Below are 13,921 nucleotides of genomic sequence, written 5' to 3'. Positions count from 1 at the left end.
CAGCTAAGTGAATCCAGCCAATGATGGGCACAATGTACAGTTTAGGGAATCCAGCCAGCTTGCTACTACTTAATTTTACCAAAATTCTTCTTGAAGACAATCAAATGCCACAAATTAAACTTGCCATATATAGCTGTATATTACTGTAATATATGTTCTCATGATTGGAATTCCTAATTCTACATTAAAAAAAAAAAAAAAAAGCTAAGGGACCTGTGGTAGATCACTGGCGGTTGCTCTTAGTAACGAGATGCTTACAGGGAAGATTAGAGGCAGCAGACTCCAAAAGTCCAAAATAACAGCAGTTTTTTTTGTTTAGGCAAGTGTTACAGCACATTCTCTAGCACTTCACAACAAAACAATAAACAGTAGCCCGGCTGGGCCTCTGGCTACCTCACTTAGGTGTCCTTTCTACTCTAACACATACACTATATCAGTACTGGTCCACTCACAGTTTTGTAGTACTGTTTGGCCGCTGGCTTTCCTAGAATCCCCTGGCTCTCTCTCAGCCTGGAATCCACTCTGGCTCTCTCTCAGCCTGGTATCCACTCTGGCTCTCTCTCAGCCTGGTATCCACTCTGGCTCTCTCTCAGCCTGGTATCCACTCTGGTTCTCTTTCAGCCTAGTATCCACTCTGGCACTCTCTCGACCTGGTATCCACTCTGGCTCTCTCTTAGCCTGGTATCCACTCTGGCTCTCTCAGCCTGGAATACACTCTGGCTCTTTCTCAGCCTGGAATCCACTCTGGCTCTCTCTCAGCCTTTGGTTGATCACTCACTTCCTTGCACCTGAGTGCAGGTGAATAAACCACATCAGGGTTGGGTTGGGCCAAGGAACCCACCCTTCACTTCCCTTGGCCGGCTCCAGGGCCCTAAAGAACCTGGTTTCTTTTCTAAAACCCTAAAAATCAATTAACAGTTTCCGTTCCCTGGAGCCATTTATGCACTTTCCCTGCCATTTTTGGGACACTTTGTCAAAGAACCCCACTTAGTTGTAAATTAGGTCTGGCATTTTATTATTATTATTATTAAACAGGATTTATATAGCGCCAACATATTACGCAGCGCTGTACATTAAATAGGGATTGCAAATGACAGACTAATACAGACAGTGATACAGGAGGAGAGGACCCTGCCCCGAAGAGCTTACAATCTAGTAGGTGGGGGAATTTCACACACAAAGGATGTGAGATGCCGGGGGTCCCTCCCATGTTGCCCTTGAAGTTGCAAAAAATGCCCCTCCCATGGCTATAAAGATTCCCCGCTGTCAGCAAACCAGACAGAAGTGAATTTGACCTGCATTACACTTCAACAGAAAAAGCTGCTATGTATTCCTAAAATAAAGATGATCCCGATACTGTACATTCATTTTACTTTTGCTGGAAAATGCCAAAAATACATGTCAATGCATGTGGTGAGGACAAGCCTCCCTGTAGTATTTTGATAAGCAGTATTTTTTTTTCAAGAACGTTCCACATTGTAAAGCTTTCAAACTGTCACAGTGGAATGAACTTCGAAGATGGTGGTAAAACTCTGGTTTTGCCTACAGTCCAAAATACATTTGTAAAACTGTATGCATACCCCAGGGCTCACTTGCTTTTCTCAAGTTGTCAATCCAAAGACAGATGTGTGTTTCCCATAGCGCTGCTTCACTTGTTTAATGATGTTATTTGGTTAGCTCAATCTCTGTAGTAAGCCTTTGGCAAAATAAAACATTTGTTTCCTAAATGCATCCTGTTATTATCCAAGTGTTACGGTTCAGAAACATCTGGGCTGGTATGTACTATCACCCTGTGTCTCAACAATATTCACTGCAGACTGTGACTGTAAGTTAAAAAATAAACTGTTAAATCACTATTCAGGCTACTCAAATGTTGCCGCAACATGGATGTTGAGCGGTTCTATTATTCTTTCTAACTCTATGGTTGCTGGTATGCTTATAAAAATATATAAAAAAATATTAATTAGGGTGAACTCTGCCATAACACACACACACACACACGTACAAAAAAATACATTTATTTTACTGACTGTGTAGGGTGGTGCTTAGTCAACAAAGCAAATAAAACTAATGGTGATGCTGAAGTAGCTGCTATAATAGAAGACAAAAGTAATGAGACAAATATATGCAATATAAGTAGTATCAGAGTGAGGACATTCAGATCTTGTTTGCAGGTAAATTATGAGACTTAACCAACATAGAGATAACGTTTTTTTCTGGCAGACCAAATTTAAACTCTTTGGCTTTATAGTATACCTAGGAACCATAATGTAATATAATGCAGATTATAAATATTAAATATATACAGTATTTGTTTTTGTAGCAGCATTGTCAATATAGGATAGGATTACATGTTGGGAATGTGTTCTGAAGTCAAGAGGGGGCTGGAATCAACTGGCATTTTATTAGTTCATTGTTCAGATTTATACGCAATTTAACCAATAAGGCAAAGAAATCTGCTTAATATGGGAACCTCATTCCAATGATGAAGCATGTTAGTGATAAGAATATCTGGGGATGCTTTTTTATTATTATTTAGAATTGAGTTTAAGATGGAGAGAGCCAAATGCAGGCACTTCTAGATGATCTAAGCTGTTTTTAGTTGAGTTGATCAGGCAAACCTAGGTTGGTACGTCAGGAAATGTAACTGAATTACAAATCAATTAAAAGGTAAATCTGTACCTATTTTTGTAATTAAATTAAATCTATCTACCTATATATAATTACTTTCCCTTAACATACAAGGATTATCCACCCTTTTATTTGAAGTGAAAATGTTGAGTTTAGGTCTGCTCTAAACTATAGACAGATTTTTTTTTTTTGTGTCATAGCAGCTGGGGAAGAATTTTAGAAATCTTTCTCTTCTGTTTTACTTTAAGCAATGCTTTTACCAATTTAGCAGATTTTTTTCTGCCACCTGCTGCTAAAATCTGTTAATAATCTGCAATCATTGGGTACAATGGCAACTGCTGTTCAAAATGGTGATGATATCTGACATATAACTGTTTTTTTTTTTTTTTTTTTTTCTTGCCATCTGAGATTTTAAGCATCGGTACAGCTATCCCCTGACATAATTTAGTAATCTGCCATGTGGGATCTTTAAAAAAATGAGTATGCTCTTTTCAATGGTGAGGACATAGCAGGGGACCTTCTGATTTGCCCTCTACTCAATGCACACAAAACATTGTTATCTGTACAGTGTTTCTTTGTTTTACTTCCACTGGGAATGATCACTTATCATATTCAGTGGCATTTATTAAACATCTGTATGTGGCTTCAGAAATTTGTTTTTGGTAAACTTGCCTAAAATTACATCCATTGAAAACCTGACAGTCTGAAGTAAGTGTATGCAACCACTACCGATGTTTGAAATAAGCTATTAACTGGTTAAACAGTTAATTGTCTCAGTCTTCTTTCTCTGTACCTAATATGATTGAATTTGTTCTAATTACAAACACAGAGTGGTTGTTTATGTCGGCATGGTTGCCTGAAATGATGATTAATGGTAAAGACTGTAATGTGAATGGAGACGCCCCCCAGATAATTTCCTGGGGGGGACTAGTCTTTATAGTGCTATTTCATTTGCCATATGCTCGTTCTTAAAGTGCAAAGAAAGTGTAAGAGCTGAATCTGAAAGCTTTTAGTATTGCAGTTAAAAAAAAAAAACCTGTAGAGTGGTGCATGTAATACACAATTTTAATGTATGTAATACAGTTTTAATTAAACTTTCCAGTTTCAAATCAGCTTGAACTAATATTTATTAAAGTATGGGATATATGCTGATAGAATGTAAAAAAAATTGGTTCAGATATTGGCAATCAAAAATTGCTGAACTCATTTGCATACTCATACATGAGGATCTTTGCAGTTTTGAACATATATTATTGGAAATCTTTGTCAGATGAGGTTGATAGAATTTATTTATGCTGTGGTTTCATAGTTTTGATTAACAGCCTATTAAAGCCTGATTGAACCTAATCGGCAATGTTCATGCTCTCTGCTGATAGGAAAGCCCTTTGTTTGACTTAGGAGGGGACATAAACCTCTGCAGAGAGCCTACTACATAGAGTCTCAACAACATTATTGGCAGGAGACAGGCTTTCTGGTCAGGATGTGGCTCCTTTTTAAAGAAAACTAATTGTATATCTAATTGCAAACCTTTTGTATAGACCACTGTCACTGTATGTACAACTTTATGCCTTTTAGCAGTTTTCATAATATTGTCATGTAAAAAATCCTTCAAAGTCATAAAAGCTCTGCCAAAAGGAAAAATAATGTAGGCTAAGGACTAATCCTCAGTACTGCCTGTGGTTCCCCTTCTGACAGTTTTCTCCAGTACTGACTGACCAAGCCTTGTTCATGAATTCTCTTCTAGGCAAAGGGGTGGCCATATTCATAGAGGCAAGTCATTGGTTTCTCATATTGTAACTACACTATCATACATCATCATCAAATCACATCTAAAACCTATGGGTACTAGCCTTTTAGTTTTTTAAATAAAATAATTATTTTATGCCTTAGCTTATTAGTCCTTAGATGTCGAGGCTACATTGGTATTCAATTTTCTGGCTAAGATTTGCTGCAAGTACAGAAATGACTGTTTGTTTTTTTTTAACGGAAATTCAGGACCCTATACTAAAAACACACTGTATGTTCCTTCTATAATACACCAATGCTACCCTAACCTTCCCTTGTGAAAGTGATGTGGAGTTTTAAGTCCAGCCTTCCTGTTTTTAAAGATAGAGTGTAGTGAGAAGCTTCAGTATCAGTCATGTAACTTGTGAAATTGGAATCGTATATTAGTTTCTGAATCTGGGGTCCATCAAAGATTCCTGCTTTTAATTTTTTTAGTACTTAATCCTGGGAAGAATGTACAGATGTATTTGAAGCAATCACTGTGCTTGTTCAGAGCTTTATCAAATTGCTTCATTAATTCCAACTTTATGTGTAGTTGAGGGGGAATGATTTTTTCTTTGTCAACTGTTGGGTTGTTAATGATGTTCGCTGCACCTTTTTTGATGGTTTTCCCTTCACTTTTTTTCCAGTGATCCTGCTTTGCTCCATTATCCCACAAGCAGATGAAACATGGGTACTTTGTGTATCCACTTTGCTGTCCAAGTAGTAAAGGTTCACCATTTTTAAAATAACACATATGGACCAACACAAAGCTTTTGTTAGACCATTTTGATATTTTCATATTCTTCTTTAAGTTTTGTTGAATGACCAATTGGAATTTATGCATAGCAGTTGTTGTTATGAAGTGAAGCAGATTTCAAACTTCAAGTAGAACTGTCTATGAAAAGCGGCCAGTCTTCTGCTCGGTATTCTGGTACTCCCATATGGGCCAGTAGTCCAGGGATGTTACAACAGTACACAAAGTCTCGATCTTTACAGAAATATGGTAGGAGTGTCACCTCTTTTGTCCTTTAAATTGTTATTTTAATTTCCGGTCTCAGACAGTTCTTTTAGCCTGGATGCTAAAAGTTCAGATGCTTGTTTTGACAGACTTAGGTCAGGTATTAAATCATTGAGCTCTTCTTGGGAGAAATGCTGGTTTGATGAAACACTTCCTTCATATTCACTTTCACTGCTAACTCCTGGATTACACTACAGACCCTGTATATCCTCCATGTTGGATAATACAGGAATATCAGGGAGTGTACTGAACACTGGTATGGGAACATCAGCACCATGCGTCACAGGTCGTCTTGCTGATTCCAAATCGGGGTACTCCCACTTCAGTAACCTAGTAGGTGAGGTTGAATAGTTGAATAGTAGTTCAGTCTTGGACATAAACAACTATTTAGGAATTCATGTAATCTAAATATTGAAGAATCGCATGACAGCTCTAACGCTTACTGATAGAAGATCATATAACTCTCCCCTATGAGGGTTTGAACCCTAATTCTCCAATATTCATGAGGATAGCAAGATGCAACCTATGCACCAGGAATTCCCCATTAAACAGTGATATCTTCATACCTTAATACAGCAGGTTTACGTCTAAAAAGAATAGGCAGCCAGCTCAAAAAAATTCCAAACTGTCCAGTCAGCTCTTTTGTAAATAGAAAATATTGTTTACCCAAAGCTGAGGTTACATACTCTGTCTTATGAGATCCACCATCAGCAGACACCAAGTCTTCCAATCCCCTGAGGAAGCCCCAAACGGGTGAAACGCGTCGGTACCAAGACTTTGTTGATTTATTTTTATGTAATATATCTCTTGACATGCATTGTAACCCATCAATACACCGCAAGTATAGTATCACTGTGTTAGCAAAGCTTTAGCGTAGTAGGATTTTGTCTAGTTTTAGATGAACAATACAAAAATTCAATAAAGTTAAGTATTTTTTTTATAAACGTATACATTGCCTATAAAAGCCTGTCTTTCCTCTCTCTTGCATTATACCATATCTACCCATTCACCAGGCTGGGCACAAAATTATCCCCATGTTAAACAGTTATTCTCTTCTTTTGGTGGACTTTTATATTTATTGTTACTTATCTTAAACATCTTAAACCTTTTACCCATTGGAATAAATGTTTCAGTGTGCTTGTGTAGAAAAGACTTGAAACATTCCCATTTCTGTTCTGTGTTTAAGTCACAGAAAGCCGCCCTAAATAATTGAAAATTTGCTCTCTTAAAATTAAATGTTTTTATCTTTCTTGTTTTTACTTCTCGTTTACAGCTTACATTAAATGAAATCATAATATGGTCACTGCTACCCAGATTCTCTTTTATATGCACATTGGTTGTAAGCTCTGCATTGTTAGAAAGAACTAGGTCCAGCAGAGCATCATTTCTAGTTCGGGCTTCTATAAACTAAATTTAAAATAAAAAATTATCCTGTATTAAATTCATAAATTTCCTCCCTTTTGCTGTTCCTGTAGTGCCATTACTCCAGTCAATGCCTGGGTAGTTGAAATCTCCCATGTTGAAAACCTTTCTAGTTTTTGCTGCTTTTTTTATCTGTGCTAGTAGCTGATTCTCAATTTATATAGCAGACTCAAATAATTGTGTGTTATTCATCCCCACATTCAACTCCACTCATAATGCCTCAACCTCGTGGCTTGTTCCATCAACAATTTCTTCTTTCACATTCACTTTCAGATCACTTCTCACAGACACCACCACCCTTTCGTTTCAATTTGTCTTTACGAAAGAGAGTATAACCAGGAATGTTGACAACCCATAATGCTCTTCACTCATTAAAGCTTCCAATTCTCCTATTTTATTTGCCAGACTTCTAGCATGGGTGAACAGTCTTTTTAAGCCATTGCTGCATTTACCAGCACTGTTTGACAAATCCTTTTGTTTTTTAGTACAAATAGTACTGCACAATCCAATGTTTGTGCGTAACACGGGAAACTCCTTATATTTATCCATAACCCTCCCCCAACTATCCCAAATCCACCCTCCACTAGTGACTCACCCCTGTCTGACCTTCCTGCCACCTTATTTAAATGTCCCACCCCCCTCGGTCCTAGTATAAATATCCCTCCACCTGTCCCGAAATATTTCCCCTAGCACAGCAGGCCCCCTTCCATTTAGGTGCAAACCATCTTTGGCATATAGTTTGTACCCCAATGAAAAGTCAGCCCAGTGCTCTAGGAACCCAAAGCCTTCCCTTTTACAACAGTACTTAAGCTACACATTTAGCTGTTTAAGCTGCCGATGCCTCTCCTGTGTTGCGCATAGCGCAGGCAATATTCCAGAGAATATAAACTTGGAGGTCCTTTCCTTCAACTTGAAACCTAATTCAAACTGATTTTTAAGGATCCTCCATCTTCCATCTATCTTGTCGTTGGTTCCAACATGAACCAAGACAGCTGGGTCATGCCCAGCCCCTTCCCAGTAATTTTTCCACTTGGTCCACCACATGCTGAACCCTGGCACCAGGGAGACAGCAAACCATTTGGTTGAAGGATTGTCTACGCCTTCCTGCATTGCCTTCCCCACCCCTACTAGATGAGCTGCTCTCCCAGCTGTTAGGGGTAGCAATAACATCTAGAGTTGCCACCACTGGGTCTGCCATCTTGCACATCTTCACATAACTTTGCAAATTTGTAAGGTTGCTCAAACATAGGGCTGGCCTTCCTTTTCTGGGTGCCCCTACCATTCCCTCCAACTACAGTAACCCAACTCCCTAGATGTTCATCCTGAATAAACCCTTTACATCTAAGCCATTACCTACCTGCTCAGGGAGCAGGAGCCCCCTCTCAAGGTGATCAGTTGTTTTTCTTAACGATTGAAACCTTTTACATTCACATCACAAAAATAACAATCATTATGATGATTGGGGGGCCCTCACCTTACCATATGTACACCAAATTTCAAAGTTTTCGGTTTTCTTTTTTTCCACTGACATAGACACTCTGTACGGGTTTTGCATACCATATGGGAAGCCCAATACTTATCTCGGTCTAAAAAGTGTTTTTCATGAAAATGTATTTTACAATATATTATATTAGTATAAGTATAATGAAGTTTTAAACACAAAATCATATCAAAATAATAAATTAAATAAATTATTTTTTTTTAATAAATCTACTATTATATTATATTGTAAAATAAGTTTTCATGAAAGGCAATGTACTGCTATTAGACATAAAAAAACACTGTATTGCATTCAATACAGTTATTTTGTATTGAATGCAATACACAATAATTTGAAAATCCTGCCGTGCCCCTGACACAACGGTCGTACACACCGACATCACTGGGAACTGTTCCTCAGATGGAGAAAACGCCTTCTGGCAGTATCAAGGAGACTGAAAGGACGAAGAAGGGCGCCGGCACATCAGGTATTGGTTTTTGCTGTTTTAGCTACCCCGAGTGTGACTCGGGGTTACAGCTTTCAGCATCTTTTTTTACCCTGAGTCACATTTGGGGTTACAAATAATATGCAAGATCTGCTTGTTTTACAAATTTTGTAACGTTTCTTCTTCTCTGTTTTTTCTAAGTATACTCACCACAAATGTAGCAAAGTACATTTGGTCATTTAAACAACTTCTTCTTGAAGAATTCCAATTTCTTTAAAAAAAGAAAATGTATGAATAAAAAAAGCAGATAAAAGTTTCATGAAAATAATGCTACATTTAATATATAAAATGAAAAACACCGGTGTAAATAAGGATTGATAATATTATGCTGTGTTGACATTTGTTGTTGGTAAAATCGTCTATTCAGATTCCTGTATCACAATACCTATAGCCAATTCAATGTCATTTCTGGATTTAGCAGACCTGAAATACACTAAATATATTGAAAAATCCTTGTCAAGTGAAAAAACATTTTTTTTTTTGTTGAGCTGTGTAATAATTAAGGCACTACACTGCATTGTGGAATAGTTGGAACCATGACAACTATAAGTTCGATCAAAGTCAAGAATGTATTGGGACTATTCGGGCAGCCAGATATAATATCATGGCATCTATTTGTTACTTTGGTGTTTCTTACTACAGGCTTTCTTTAGTTGCATGATGAGTTAGGGCCATTTTATACATTACAATAATGAAATGTAAAATGCACATGACATTTAAAATGTGCATTTTAATGCACAATTCATGTAATTCTCTAGTTCAACACCCTGCAGTGCATGTGCATTGTAGTATATCAGTAGTGCATAGATGTAAGTGATCAGTGTCATGAGTAAGTGTGCTTTTAGGCTCATTGCATCCTATTCACGTGGACCTTTTACATCGTAACCAATAAAGAAGGGGAGAAAAAGAACATTACATTTACATAACTACACATTTATATGTATTATCAATATAACAAAGTGATACAAAACAACACAGGTTCAAAATAGGCCACAATACATTTTTGTGGTCTAAACAGTGTAATTTTGGCCTTAGGGATCACTGAATACAACACAAGGTGTAACAGATTCAAGTTGGACCACAATAGTTTCTTGAACCTTTTACATCAACAAATATAACATTTGTGTTATATAAAATGTGCATTGCAATGCCTTGCCAAAGTGAATTGCACTTCAGTGTACTTCTACAGTAGGCTGCAATACACCTTGTAGGACCATAGCCATACGTTTTTTTTTCTTTGCTAAAAAAAGCACAATGTACAAAGCATTGGTCAGACCACATCTGGAATATGCAGTCCAGTTTTGGGCACCAGTTCACAAAAAGGACATTGTGGAATTGGAGAGAGTGCAGAGACCACATCTGGAATATGCAGTCCAGTTTTGGGCACCAGTTCACAAAAAGGACATTGTGGAATTGGAGAGAGTGCAGAAAAGGGCAACTAAACTAATAAAATGAATGGAAGAGCTCAGCTATGAGGAGAGATTAGCTGAACTGAATCTATTCTCCCTTGAGGCGAGGTTTAAGGGGGATATGATCACCTGTAAAAAATATATAAATGGTCCATATAGAGAACTCGCTTCCCCAATATTCACTTTGAGATCATTACAAAGAACATAAGAGCACTCTTTGTGTCTGGAGAAAAAAGTTTAAGCTTCGGATAAGGTAGGGATTTTTCACTGTAAGGTCTTTAAAAATGTGGAATCGTTTCCCTCAGGAAGTTCTTTCAGCAACTACTATAGATTGCTTTAAGAAAAAGCTGGATGTTCTTCTAGAAGCACAGAATATAACTGGGTATTAAGGCTTTAAAGTAAACATAAAGTAAAGGAATATCTGAATCCTCATGGAATGAGGAAGGAATATTTTTTTCCCCTGTTGGAGCAAATTGTACCAGGGTTTTTTTGCCTTCCTCTGGACCAACTATGTCTTATAGGGTTTTATATCTGGGATATGTTCATTGCCCTACTGGTTGAACTTGATGGTCTTTTTTCAACCTAACCTACTATGTAAAGATCTTAGAGATATGTAGCTGATGCCTAATTTTAGTTATTAAAAGTTAATAAAAATTTCACTTTATTTTACAATATGTGATTATCACACTTATATCCAATATCAGCAGTTGAAAGAAATGTGCCATCTATAATCCACTGCAATGATGTTTCCAAATGGGTCATATGGTTAATAAAAACTGGTTGTTAACCACACTAGTGGTGACACCTGGAGATTGGTCAAAAACATTACAGCTTTTCATTTATTATTAGTGGAAGTGGATGGCTCCTTGGCATTTAACATTTTTTTAAACATTGGATGGCTGTCGAAAAAGGTGCTAGCAAACAATTGTTAAACAACATATGGTATTCCCACGTTTTTTTTCAAATTTAAATGTGAACAGTTTTTACAGCAACTATTAAAACCCTGAGAGTCCAGAACTTTTCAGTTCTATACTATGTGGATACTGACTTTAGGTTGGAAGTCAGCAATTTGGTAACCCCCTTTTTGCAAAGCACTAGTAGCAAAGTAATGGAGGGGGTTACAAGCACTAAGACCGGATATTGGGTGCTACCAGTGACTTGCGTAAGTATGCATCCCCTTTGTTGTTTTTTCAGTTTTGTTGCATTACAACCTTGATTAAAATAGATTTTCTTTGATTTGTATGCAGTGGACTTAACAATATGGTCCTAAATTGTTGAAGTGGAATGAAAGTCAGACACCTAGTGTGTGTAACACTATGCCACAGTGACACATTGTGGTGGCAGCATTGTGCTGCAGGGATGTTTTTCATATGTTGAGACATAAAAAAATGATGTTGCTATTAAAGAAACGATGGATGGGACTTAACACAGGTCAGTTCTGAAAATCTCTTTAAGTGTGCAAGAGATTTGAGACAAAAGACTTGTTTACCTTCCAGCTTGGCATTTACCAAAAACATACTTCTAAAGCTATTTAGTATGTCAGTATTTTTATTGTGATTTTAGCAATTGTAAACGGAGTACCACAAATTAATCAAGGAGCAATAACAAAGCTCTCAGACAAAAAGGAAACGGAACAAAGAAAAGTTCCCACTCGTATCAAAGTTTCATCAAGCTTCCAACTCCTAGACCCCCCAGAAAAACTTAAATTCATATCCATCCATTAGAAGAAAATCTTTGTATTTAAGTGCCTTTGAGGTCCTATAAAATAATTGTAAAAAATCTTGAAAAAGTCTGAGGCTTTATGAAGAATAATTTGATTATATATGCTAAGTAAAAGTCCTTTCTATGTAGACCTAGAAAGAAAAACAGGGTAGATACCACCACCGATGTCCATAAAAGATATAAAGCTGCAATGTTCTCATTTACCCAATTTTTATCAATTATTTCTCAGTAATATTATTTTTTTTCCCAGGCATATATCTCTAACTCTTCCTGCAACATTCAGAGGTAGAAATAACACTCGGCCAGATTTTGAGAACCAGCAGTCTAATCTGTATGCAATCTCAGGTGAGTTTCACTGATTTCTGTATTAATTTTAATATCTTAAAAATTTTTATTAAAATTAGTTTGTTTTATTGTACTCAACATTATTGACTTTTAAATTTTATTCCTACCTTCTGTAAAATTAGGGGAAAAAATTGTTCTTGACCTGATTTAGGGCTTATTTATAAAACCGTGAATCTGACATTCACTGTCCATGTGCTGAAATGTATTGATTCTTGACCATTGAATGTTTCAATGAATGTCATGATTCACTGCTTCATTAATAGATCCCTTTGTTTTTGATGGACTGATCTGAACAATTTGCAGATTGAAGTCCACAAATGCAGTAAACTCATGTATTATTTTATGTCCTTTTCATCATGGGGAGGACTGCAGAACAGATGGGTGCACCTAGTTGAATTTGCTTAATTTTTCATACACATGAAATGACTTGAGTATTTCCTATTGATGTTTATCTATGGATTTAATGGAGAACCCAAAATTAGTTTACTTTAGGTTCATTCACAATTGGTTGGCTATTGAATTCGCTTCAGATACAATCATTGTATTTGACTGGAAATGGAAAGTGCGTATCAGTCTAAATGTAAACTTGGAATTTTTTTTTTTTTGTTTAAGTGATAGCAGAAAATTGTGACCGCGAAAATAGGGCTGCAGAAAGGTAAAGATGCTATGTGGAAGCAGTAGTCTTTCTGCAGGAGTTTGACATGCACCCCACTCCCCTGGGTCAGATTTAGATCACTCCCTTTTATCTTGAGAGTTCTTAGTATTTAGTAAGCTTGAGCACTAACTAAAACTTGTTGAAAGCCAATCAAGCCAGTTAGCAGCTTGTTTAATGTCAGCACACCCATTATGTTCTATTTTTACTTTTCCAAATTGAATCTTAACATTACTTTCAAGCCCAAATAGAATTTTATGTTAAATATGTTAAATACATCCAGCTCTATCAAATTTATCCTCAAATTAGCAGGATGCATCAGCTTGGCTGAGTGGAAATCTGTAACTCATGACTGCAGTAGACATGCTGAAACTCCCTAGAAAGACATCTGCTTTCCAAAAAGGAGCCAGGGTCCTCTACAGCAGCAGTCGCCAACCGGTGGTCTGCGGACCAATGGTAGTCCGCGACTCTGGCCGGCGCACCCCAGAGCAGGGTCAGAAGAAAGCCCCGCTGGTGGGGCGCACCGGCCAGAGCTGCGGCACTGATCTGAGTCGGCTCAGATCTGTGGTGACGGGGCTTGTGTCATCATGACGTCACTATGGGAAAGGATTCTCCCCCTTTGAGGGACACTTAGCTCCCGCATGCCTTGTCAGTGGCCAGTAATTTTTAGTGGTCCATGGGACCGAGGTTGGCGACCACTGCTCTACAGCATGCTGATAGGGTAGGGAAGAGTCTTATACTCTGCTGTGGCTGCTTTCTAAAGAAAGAAAAGTTTGCAATGAGCAGTTTTCCAACTCAGTTTACAGAAACAGTAAGCTGAGTTGGAATGAAAAGGTAACAAATCTGTCCGAAGCTTGCCAAAAGCCCTGGGAATGCTTTGTGCAAGCTTGCAGAAAACACTTCCAGTATACCTGTTGTCCATGTCCATGGGTACAGATTCATACATTTGACATACCAAGAAGTGTTAGTA

General features: G+C 37.5%; 1 protein-coding gene across 2 annotated transcripts in view; it reads left to right on the top strand.

Moving 5' to 3' along the window:
* Positions 1 to 13,921, top strand: part of MVB12B (multivesicular body subunit 12B) — a 97,794-nt gene that overhangs the window by 43,643 nt on the left and 40,230 nt on the right. For both annotated transcript variants that reach the window (XM_072429651.1, XM_072429650.1), the window contains exon 7: positions 12,205 to 12,299. In XM_072429651.1, the coding sequence (XP_072285752.1) occupies positions 12,205 to 12,299 (95 nt within the window). The remainder of the gene's footprint in view (positions 1 to 12,204; positions 12,300 to 13,921) is intronic.

The sequence above is a fragment of the Pyxicephalus adspersus genome, chromosome Z (genome assembly GCF_032062135.1).
Source record: "Pyxicephalus adspersus chromosome Z, UCB_Pads_2.0, whole genome shotgun sequence".
Lineage (NCBI taxonomy): Eukaryota > Metazoa > Chordata > Amphibia > Anura > Pyxicephalidae > Pyxicephalus > Pyxicephalus adspersus.
Note: the sequence above shows the minus strand (reverse complement) of the source record. Positions and strands in the feature narration are given on the sequence as shown.